A 12,208-nucleotide genomic window follows, 5' to 3' on the forward strand; every position below is an offset into this window, starting at 1 on the left:
TACTTTATTTAGATCTCTCTGTAGTGATTCACAATCTTCTTCAGTTTTCACTCTTTTCAGTAATTTTGCATCATCTGCAAAGAAGCTCATATAGCTTTCAATTCCTTCATCCATATCATTAATATATATAGCAAACATTATTGGGGCCAGAACTGTTCCCTGCGGGACACCGCTTATTACTTCATTCCATTTTGAGTGCTGATCTCTTATCACTACTCTCATTTTTCTTTCTTGCAAAAAGTCTTCCATCCAATTTAGCAATTTACCTTGTATTCCTCCTTCATATTCTAATTTCTTAAGCAACTTCTTATGTGGTACTTTGTCAAAAGCTTTTTTTAGGTCTAGAAATGCACAATCAGCCCATCCATCTCTTTCTTGTATTATATCTATTAGCCTTGAATAGAAACATATTAAATTGGTGACGCATGATCGTCCTTGTCTGAATCCAAATTGCCTTGGATTTAGTATGTTGTTTTTTTCCAAGTATTTTACCCATCTACTTTTGATAATTCTTTCACATATTTTTGCTATTGTACTTGTTAGAGAGACTGGTCTATAGTTGGTAGGTTCTTCTTTATTTCCTCCTTTATATATAGGTACTATATTTGCTTTTTTCCAATCTTCTGGAACTTTTCCTTCTTTTAAGGAACTGCTTATTATGCTATGTATTTTGTCTGCCAGTTCATTCCTGCATTCTTTCAGAATCCAGTTTGCTATTTCATCTGGCCCATGCGATTTTCTGACATCAAAATTACCCAAGTGTGTCAATATTTCATTCTTTGTTACTTCTATTTCTTCCATAGGGGGGACTTTTTCCTTCCACTCAATCTCTTCAGGTTGTATATTTTCCCTTGTAAACACTGATTTAAAATGTTTGTTCATAATTTCTGCCATTTCCATTTCCTCAGTGTATTCAACTCCTCCTTGTCTTAATTTCTCTAAGTCTTGTTTGTTTTTCAGTTTATTGTTTACAAATCTGTAGAATAGTTTTGGTTGATCTTTACACTTTTCTATAACATCTTTTTCATATTTTCTTTTTTCCTCTCTGCACTTTTGTACATATTCATTTCTATAACCAGTATATATTTTCCATTTTTCAGGTCTTCTGTCTTTTTTCCATCTGTTCCAGGCTTTGTCTCTTTTGTCCTTTAACTCCCTACAACTTTTGTTGTACCAGCATTTTACATATTCTTTTTCTTGTTTTTGTCTTGGGACATACTTTTCCACTCCTTTTTTGTAAATTTTTGTCAAAATATTCCATTTCTCTTCCACTGTTGTTTCTTCTTTGTATATTTCTTCCCAGTTTTCTTGTTGGAAGAATTCTCTTATTTGATCAAAGTTTGTTTTTTCATACATCATTCTTCCTTTTCTATATTGTTCATTTCTTTTCATATATTTTTCTTCATTAAGTTCCAGTTCAATCAATATGTGGTCACTTTTACCTATTGGTGTTTTATATTCAATCTTGTCCACTATTCTAGGTTCAGATGTAATTATTAAGTCTAGCCTCGATGGTTCTTCTTCATTTCTATACCTAGTGTTCTCTTGTATCCATTGTGTCATTGAATGGTCAGTAATCATCTCAAGTAGAGCATTTCCCCATGAGTCATCACCACTCTTTACTGTCATTTCTTCCCAGCAGATTTCTTTGCAATTAAAGTCGCCCATCATAACTATTCTTCCTCCATCTTCCATTATTTTAGTTAATGCTATCTTTGTGTCCTCTAACATACTTTTATGTTCACTCTCCTCCCATGAGGCTGTTTTCGGAGGCACATAATTGATCACAAATTTTCTGCTCTTCTTATCTCGGTCTTCCACTTCTATCATAATCATCTCTACTGTATTCTTTCCATATATGACACCTTTCACGTTTATATCCTTCTTAGTCAGGAACATAACTCCACCCCCTTGTTTTTTCTCTCTGTTTCTAATCCAATAATTGTATGTATCATGTCCTACACTGTTGGGTGGTAGTGGGCCTTTTAATTTTGTTTCTACAATTCCCATTATGTCCGGTTCTTTTTCTTTCAAATAATCATTCAGTTCATTCAATCCTGTTATCAATCCATCTATATTTGTGTAAGACACTCTTAGTTTTCTGCCACTTCCATTGTATTCTCTGTTTCCCTTATGTTTTTCTTTAGTATGTCGAACTGCTTTATTTTCATGTTCACTACTCTCCAATAGAATCTCTCTTTCTCTGACTCCGTTCTTTCCTCGTTTTTTGCCTTAGCTTCAATTCTTTTCTGCTTTTCTGCCTCTCTTTCCTCCTTATTCATTTCTCTTTTTATCCATACCTTTTTATATTGATCATTTGTTGCTAGTTTCCCTGTCTTGGATAGAATTTTCTCTGCTGTTGTTTGTGACCTGAATTTAATCTTAATTGGTCTGGTCTTATCTGTACTATATTTTCCGAGTCTGAATTTTTCCTCAATTTCCTTTATAATTTCTGGTTCATCTTCCTGGACTAATTTTAATAAACTGCTTACTCTTTCATTTTCCTCCTTGATTCTTGCGGTTCTATCTGGGTTATGTTTCTCTTCCATTCCTAATATAATTATACATTTCTTTTTGTCAGCTAATTCTCTTACTATATTCTCCTTCTGTCTCATCACTTTAATAACTGAGTCTTCATTATGTTCTTTCAATTGCTGTTTGACTATGTCAGTGAATGAAACCTTATTCCCTTCTTGAGTTATTCTCCAATTTTTAGCTTCTGTAGCTATTTTCTCTCTGTTTTCATTACTATTCTTCTTCAATTTCTCATTCTCCTCCTTTACATTTCCTAACTGTCTTTTTAGGTCCTCTATTTCTTCAGTTAAGTTTCTGTTAGCCTTCTCTAGTTGTTCCAACCTTTCAATTCTTTGGAAAATGGAGTCTACGTTACCTAACTTACGCTCCAAGTCCTCGATCACCTTATCAACTCTCTCCTCTAGTCTTATCAGTCGGGGGGGGGGGGGGGGGGGGTGGTGTCCCCCCCACCCTCTTTAAATCCCTGGAACATATTCTCGTCACTTTCTTCTGTATTGCTCCTCTCTATACTTCTAATCTTTACATTTTTATTAGACATGTCATCCTCACTCAGTCGTTTGTTTACCTTCCGCTTGTCTGGCTGGGCCAAGTCTACTCCCTCCTCATTTCCTTCCATTTCCCTCAGTAATCCCTCCCCTTTTCCTCTTTCCCTACTTTCCCACTACTCCACGAGCAATTTCCCCCCCACCCTGCAAAAACACTAGGCACTTCTCTTTGCGTTGGGATCCACAGACTTCAGTTTTCTTCAGAACGTCATCCAAGCCGTCCATTCGCTGAAGTGTGTGTGTGCGCGTGTGTATGTATTTACCTAGTTGTATTTTGCGGGAAGGGGAGCTATGCTCGTGATGTCCCGCCTTTGTATCTTGCAGTGTCTAGTTTGTTTTTAAACTCATGAATGGTTTTTGCGCATACTATTCCATTGTCCAGTTTGTTCCAAGTGTCCAAAACTCTATGAGGAAAACTGTTTTTCTTCAGTTCTCTTCTATAGCTATGTTTTTTTATTTTCTTTCCATGTCCTCTTGTGTTTCTTTTGTCCCAGTTAAGTAAGTTCTCACTATCGAGTACCTCTGTGCCTTTCATGATTCTGTAGATGGTCAATAGGTCACCTCTCTCTCTTCTTTGCTCCAGTGTCGGTAACTCCAGTTTAGCCAATCTCTCTTCGTATGATAGGTTTGCAAGTGCAGGTGCCATTTTTGTAGCTGCTCTTTGGATTCTTTCTATTTTCTTTATATTCTTTTTGGTACTGGGGGACCACAATGTCGCTGCATACTCTAATCTAGGCCTTATCAATGTAACCAATATTTTTTTCATCATGTCTTCGTCCAAGTATGTAAACGCCACTTTTATTGATCTTAGCAAGTTGTAAGTCTCCCCGACAATTTTGTTAATCTGTATATCATAGGACAAGTCGTTCGTGATAATTACTCCCAAATCTTTTTCGGATCCTACTTTCTTTACTTCTTTGGTTCCAATTGTATATTTTCCTGATATTCTGTTTTTGCTTTTTCCAAACTCCATTATGCTACACTTCTTAGTATTAAAGTCCACTTCCCATTTCTGACTCCAGTTCCATACCCTATTTAGGTCTTCTTGCAGTGCTTCACAGTCCTCATCAGTTTCTATTTTCCTTAGCAGTTTGGCGTCATCGGCAAAGAAGCTCATGTAGCAGTTCACGTCCTCATCCATGTCATTCATATAGATAGCAAACATTATTGGTATGTGTGTATATATGTGTGTATATGTGTATGTATCATACTAACATATAACAAAAATTAATTTAAAAAACAAAACAAAACAAAATTCCTTAAAGGGAGAGCAACTCCCCATAAGCTTTGCTTCTCGCTCTCCCTTTTCAACAACTAATTTTGTAAAAATTTTGTATATATGTATGTCTAAATTGTATTTTATTTTGTTGAATAAACTAACTAGCTAACAACTTGAACCACAAGAAATGATGATACTTTTGTACAATGACTATACCTCTTCATGCTGTTCCCTTGTAATTGTCCTTTACTACTTCTTTGAGTATAATTTTTCTTTACCCCTGTGGTACATACATATACCAAAGGCTTTTTCACCCTTACAAGGGAGATAACCAAATAGACACTTGGGAGTGAATGCTAAGAGAAGATTGTATGAAGGAATGATAGTGCCAACAGCACTGTTTGGGGCAGGAACATGGAACGTAAGAGAAAAAGTTTAAATGTATTTGAGATGAAATGCCTGAGAAGTATAGAAGGGGTTACAAGGCTGGACTGAGTGAGAAATGTGGAGGAGAGGAGGAGAACAGGGGTGGAAAGGAAGTTGGGAGATAGGGTTGATGAAAGAGTATTGGGATGATTTGGACACATAGAAAGAATGGGCGAAGAGATATTAGTAAAAGAGGTGTGGAAGGCAGAGGTGGGGGAGTGAATATGAGGGGGTGACCAAGGATGAGATGAATGGATGGGGTAAAAGGGCTACTGGGAAAGAGGGAAATGTCTGCTGAGGAAGGAAGGGAGAAGACAGAAGATAGGAGTGAGTGGAAAATGGTTGTGTATGGATGATGCTGTGATGCACAGAAAGGAGTGGATGGGGGATGGGAACTATGTGTCGATGATATTTTGACACAGTCAGAAGGGATTTTTCCCCATCTCTTTTTCTGCATGAGGGAAAAGAGAGAGAGGGGAGGGGTTGCTGATTAAATGAAGTGGCCTTGCTATTGTAGATGTGCTGTGTCTTTCTATATTGCTTCTGACCCAGGGTAGTGGACAAGATGCAGTGATGACTCATCATCCCGGAGCCAAGAAAAGAGGGAGGGAGGGGTGGTGAATGGGAGTGGAGTTAGTGGGGATGAAATGGGTGGGTGTGGATTTATGCCTTTGACTTTGGCTACTTCCCTTGTATGATGGAAAAATCATTGGTATATGTATGTATGTAGTAGAGCTTTTATTAGGATTGGGAATGGTGAGAGTGAGTGGTTTGATGTGAAGATGGGGCTGCATCAGGTCTGTGTCATTCCATTCAATGTGCACATGGATGAAGTTGCATGGGAGATATTGCAAGGGTAAGGGGCAGGAGATTGGAGATAGTTGGAGATAGTAGAGAGAAGTGGGAGGTGAGCCAGTTGTTGTTTGTGTGGTGACCCTGTGTTTGTGGCAGGCTCAGAGGAGGGGTCTATGGCAATTAGTGATAGAGTTTAGGAAGGGATGTGATAGATGGAAGCTGAAAGTAAATATGGGTAAAAGTAAAGATAGGTGTGAGTAGAGGATGTTGATGCACCCTGAAGGAATTTCTCCCCATCTTTAGTTTTTATTTATTTACTTATCTTTATTTATTTTTTTTTTTTTTTGTATGAGGGAACAAGGAAGGAGGGTCACTGTATAAATGAAGTAGTCCTGATGTGGATGTGTTATGTCTTGCTGCATTGCTTCTGACCTGGGCAGTGGACAAGGATAATCCTTCATCCTCAAAGAGCTAAGATGAGAGGGAAAAAATGGGTGGTGGATAGAAGTGAAATGGATGAGAGTGGATGTGTGCCTTGACTTGGCTACTTCCCTTATAAGGAGGAAGAGGCCCTTAATACATATATAGTAGGCTTTCAGTGGATTTTCTCAATCCTTCTACTATTATGATATAAAAATTATGTTTAATTAACCCTTTCAACCCACTGATGCAATTTATTGGTTATTCTAAGTTCACATGATTATATTTAACTACTGGGTGAACTTGGAATGAACCAAGACCCCATCTGTCTTAAATTCACCTTTCAGCAGAATTATATTATCTGGGCTTTGGAGAAAAAAATGCACTAGTGCACTGAAGGGCTTATGTTCTGCTATAGATTCATATGAAAACTTGTAAAAGATTACCTTTGCTGTGTAGGAAAAGATGTCTCCAATCAAACGCATAGACGGCAATGGTGGGTATATATAAGTATTGCGCACCATAAATTCCTTGAGAATATCATTCTGAATTGTTCCTGATAACAAGGACTGGTCTACTCCCTGAAAAGCATTAGAATTATTTAGTAACAGTTGGGTAAAAAAGGAAACTTATCCTAGATGTTGTATTACTCTAATGTCAATGAGTTTTAACTTTTCCAAAGTGGTCTCATCAATCTATTGTCTTGGTTTTCTATTGCAGGAGACCCACAGTCCTAAAATATCCAAGAATGGCCTCTGTAATAGGCCATAAATCATTCAAAAAGAAACTAATTTTGTCTATTAATCAATCTGCAACCCCAGTTCTTTTGAAGGAGACCCACAGCTTTCTATAAATTGGCTATGGCCACTGATTCACCCTATAAATCACTCTGAAGTGATTTTTATGCTAATGTCAAGAAAGAGTGAGTGATGGACAGTGCAGTATAAGGTGTTTTGTGTCTTGTGTTTGGGGCTACTGGAGTATCTATTCAGGTTGAGTTTGTGTGGTATTATTCTAATGTGGCAACTTGATTGCAGGTGCACCAGTCCATGGCTTACTTATTTTGTGAATTATTTCTTTGTTGACTTGATTTCTGGAAAAATGTAATGAAGTATAGTATTTGGCAGTTTACTGTTGAGTGTTTGTTTTATGATTTTTAGGCATGTATATATTTACATAATTACATTATACAGGATTGGAGCTATGCTCATGAGATCCCATATCCATATCTCCATTATTCAAAATTTGCTCTAAATTTATTTATGTTATCTGGCTAGATTGTTTCTTATAATCTGTTTCACAAATTAACACATCTATGTCATCATTATCCATTGGGGGCTTATGGCAGGGAGTGTGTTGCTTCACTCACATGCCAGCGCCAGTCCCCCCAGTCTCTCTAAGCAAGCTCCCATGCAGCCACTTTACCCACTCCAAACAACTCTTGACAGGTTCAATCAACTTGCCCCAACCATGAGTTCTGTGGGCATCCCCTTTGTCTCCTCAACTGAGGGTTGTCTCTTGCAGAGACAACCCTGTGAGTAGAACCAATATCAGGGAAATGTGCCACATGCCCATTAGCTGGAGTTGACTTCCATGAATTATGCTGGTAACTAGCTGGACTCTCAGAGTACAGGCTCTGGTTTGATATGAAGTCATTCCAGCAATACCCAATGATTCTCTGAAGGCACTTGGTACCAAAGACATTGAGATACCCCTTAAGGTCAGCATTCAATGTCCACGTCTCACAACCATACAGCAAGACAGGGAGCACAAGCAACTTAAGATTCAAATCTTAGTCCTGCATAAATAACAACAATGACATATACTCTGGTTAAGAAAGTCCATAGCACTATGATCAATGCCTATCCTTCAAAGTACTTCCCGACATAACCCACCACTGTTATGCACTATAATACCAAGGTATGTAAAGCTTTCCAAGACCTTAATGGCCTAACGACATGCATGGACAGACTGAACTAAGTCATCCAGTAAGCACCCATGTAGAATGTTGTATTTCTTAACATCCTTTAAATATATATATTTACCTAGTTGTATTTTACAGGAAGGGGAGCTATGCTTGTGGGGTCCTGTCTTCATATCTTGTCTTATCTAGACTGTTTTTAAATTTGTGTATTGTTTTTGCACACACATTTTCATATATATATATATATATATATATATATGTATATATATATATATATATATTGATACATATGCATATGTATATATATATATATATATATATAAATATATATATTATATATAAATACATATGTATATGTGTATATATATATAACGCATATATATATGTGTATATATATATATATATATATATATATATATATATGCATATACATATATGTATATATATATATATATATGCATATATTATATATATATATATATATATATATATATATATATATACGGTATATATATATATATACATATATATATATATATATATAAATATATGTGTATATATATATATATATATGCATATATATATGTATATATATATGCATATATATATATATATATATGTATATATATATATATATAAATATATATACATATATATATACATATATATGTATATGTACATATATATGTATATGTACATATATATATATATATATATATAAATATATATATATATATATATATATATATATATATATATATATATGTATATAAATGTATACATATATATATACATACAGTAGAAGCCCGATTTAACGAATCTCAATTTAGCGGAAGCTCAAATTAGCGAACTGCAAATAGCAATAACGAAAATGCTCAACTTAGCGGAAATGGTCCGCTATGTTGACCATTTTCCACTAGCTGGCCAGACGCACGTCTACGGAAATAACTCAATTTAGCGGGAACAGTAAGCTAAGTTGAGCATTTTCCGTCAACTGGCCACATGTGTGTCTCAGAGTCCAATGTTACCAGATGTTACCAGATTGTGGTGGAGTCAAGGAAAAATCTATAATTTAGTACTTTGGAGGTATATAAATATATATATATATATATATATATATATATATATATATGTACTATAATACATATAGAATATATAATTCAGTATATGTATAAAATATAATTGTAGCAGAAATATATTCAAGTAGAAATAGACGGTATAATAGGAAAACAAAATGATGAAACAGTAAGTTGATGGGAAAATTCAAAATCAGTACGCGAGAGTAATCACCACGAAAAACACTTCTATAACAACGTACATTTTCTGCAACAACACAACAATAACACTCACTATCCAAAAACCAACTGCCCAGTCCTATTAATCGCTAGAATTATGTACGTCGAACCAAACACGAAGCTATGACTATTCACACACACACACACACACTCGCACTTTTATCGGATGGATGGCGAGGATTAGAGTTCTGAAGAAAAAGTGAAATTTTCGTGGACCTCAACGCAAAGGAAGTACCTATTGTATTTACAGGGAAGGGGATAACTCGTGGTGTGGGAAAGTGAGGAAAAAGGAGAAGGGGAGGGATTACTGAGGGAAATGGAAGGAAAAGAGGAAGGGGAGGACTTGCTCCAAGAGGCCAGACGTCTTGTAAACAAACGAAGGACCGATGATTCTGGTGATGGGATTAACAAAATTGTAAAGATTAGAAATATAGATAAGAGCAGCACAATGGAAGGTGAGGATAATAGTTTCCAGACTAGAGGAGAAACTTGATAAGATGATCGAACATTGGGAAGACAGGTTCGGTAATGTAACCAACATTGTGCAGATAGTTGAAAAATTGGAAGAACTAGAGAAGCCGAACATAAATTTAACTAATGAAAAAGAAGAATTAAAAAGACAGTTAAAAAGTTAAAGAGGAAACTGAAGAATTAAAGAGGAATAATAAAGACAATAAAGAGGCCATAGCAAAAGAAGCACAGGGTTGGAAAAAAAAACAGGAAAACAGTAAAGTTGCATTTACTGACATAATTAAACAGCAAATGAAAGAACAAACTGAAGACTCAGTTATCAAAGTGATGAGACAGAAGGAGAATATAGAAAGAGACTTAGCAGACAAAAAGAAATGTATAATTATATTGGGAATGAAAGAGAAACATAACCTAGATAGAACTTCAAGAATCAATGAGGAAAAAGAAAAAGTAAGCAGTTTACTAGAATTAGTTCAGGAAGATGAACCTGAAATAATGAAACAAATCAAAGAGATGCTTAGGCTTGGCAAATATAGTTTAGATAAGACCAGACCAATCAAGATTAAATTCAGGTCACAAACAACAGCAGAGAATATCTTAACAAAAACAGGGAAGCTAGCAGCAAGTGAACAATATAAAAAGGTATGGATAAAAAGAGAAATGAATAAAGAGGAAAGAGAGGAAGAAAAAATGAAAAGGAAAGAAGCTAAAGAAAAAAACGAGACCAGAACGGAGTCAGAAAAAGAAGAATTCTACTGGAGAGTAGTGAATATGAAATTGAGGAAATGGACCATAACAGAAACAAAAAAGAAACAGAGAATACAATGGAAATAACAGAAAGTTAAGAGTGTCCTACACAAATATAGATGGATTAATAACAGGACTGAATGAACTGAACGAGTATCTGAAGGAAAAAGAACCGGACATAATGGGAATTGTAGAGACAAAATTAAAAGGTCCACTACCACCCAACAGCATAGGACACAATGCATATAATTATTGGATTAGAAACAGAGATAAAACAAGGGGGTGGAGTTATGTTCCTGACTAAGAAGGATATAAATGTGAAGAGTATCACATATGGAAAGAATAGAGTAGAGATGATTATGATAGAAGTAGAAGACAGAGATAAGAGCAGAAAGTTTGTAATAAACTACATGCCCCCAAAAACAGCCTCGTGGGAAGAGAGTGAACATAAAAGTATGTTAGAAGACACAAGAATAACATTAAACAAGATAATGGAAGATGGAGGAAGAATAGTTATGATGGGCGACTTTAATTGCAAAGAAGTCTGCTGGGAAGAGATGACCGTAAAGGGTGGAGACGGCTCATGGGGAAATGTTCTACTTGAGATGATTATTGACCACACAATGACACAATGGATTCAGGAGAACACTAGGTATAGAAATGAAGAACCATCGAGACTAGACCTAATAATCACATCAGAACCTGAAATAGTGGAAAAGATAGAATACCAGGCACCAATAACTAAAAGTGACCACATATTGATAGAACTAGAACTAAATGAGAAAAAATACATGAAAAGAAATGAACAATATAGAAAAGGAAGATGTATGAAAAAACAAACTTTGATCAAATTAGAGAATTCTTTCAAAATTAAAACTGGGAACGAATATACAAAGAAGAAACAACAGTGGAAGAGAAATGGAATATTTTGACAAAAAATTATAAAAAAAGGAGTGGAAAAGTATGTCCCAAGACAAAAACAAGAAAAAGAATATGTAAAGTGCTTGTACAACAAAAGTTGTAGGGAGTTAAAAGACAAAAGAGACAAAGCTTGGACCAAATGGAAAAAAGACAAACGACCTGAAAAATGGAAAATATATACTTGTTATAGAAATGAATATGTACAAACGTGCAGAGAGGAAAAGAGAAAATATGAAAAAGATGTCATAGAAAAATGTAAAGATCAACCAAAACTATTTTACAGATTTGTAAACAACAAACTGAAAAACAAACAAGATTTGGAGAAATTAAGACAAGGAGGAGTTGAATACACAGAGGAAATAGAAATGGCGGAAATTATTAACAAGCATTTTAAATCAGTGTTTACAAGGGAGAACATACAACCTGAAGAGATTGAATGGAAAGAGAAAGTCCCCCCTATGAAAGAAATAGAAGTAACAAAGAATGAAATAATGAAACACTTGAGTAATCTTGGTCAGAAAATCGCATGGACCAGATTTTGAAAGAATGCAGGAATGAACTGGCAGACAAAATACATAGCATACTAAACAGTTCCTTGAAAGAAGGAAAAGTTCCAGAAGATTGGAAAAAAGCAAATATAGTACCTATATATAAAGGGGGAAATAAAGAAGACCCTAACAACTATAGACCAGTCTCTCTAACAAGTACAATAGCAAAAATTTGTGAAAGAATTATCAAAAGTAGATGGGTAAAATATTTAGAAAAAAAAAGTGCTAAATCCAAGGCAATTTGGATTCAGACAAGGACAATCATGCGTCACCAATTTAATGTTTCTATTCAAGGCTAATAGATATAATACAAGAAAGAGATGGATGGGCTGATTGTGCATTTCTAGACCTAAAAAAAGCTT

At 35.3% G+C, this 12,208-nt stretch overlaps 1 protein-coding gene across 2 annotated transcripts in view; it reads right to left on the reverse strand.

Annotated features, from left to right (window-relative positions):
• LOC143025464 (methylmalonyl-CoA mutase, mitochondrial-like) overlaps positions 1–12,208 on the reverse strand; it is a 266,536-nt gene that overhangs the window by 204,975 nt on the left and 49,353 nt on the right. For both annotated transcript variants that reach the window (XM_076185158.1, XM_076185159.1), the window contains exon 5: positions 6,387–6,521. In XM_076185158.1, coding sequence (XP_076041273.1) covers positions 6,387–6,521 — 135 coding nt within the window. The remainder of the gene's footprint in view (positions 1–6,386; positions 6,522–12,208) is intronic.

The sequence above is a fragment of the Oratosquilla oratoria genome, chromosome 5 (assembly GCF_046742065.1).
Source record: "Oratosquilla oratoria isolate Oo_2021 chromosome 5, ASM4674206v1, whole genome shotgun sequence".
NCBI lineage: Eukaryota > Metazoa > Arthropoda > Malacostraca > Stomatopoda > Squillidae > Oratosquilla > Oratosquilla oratoria.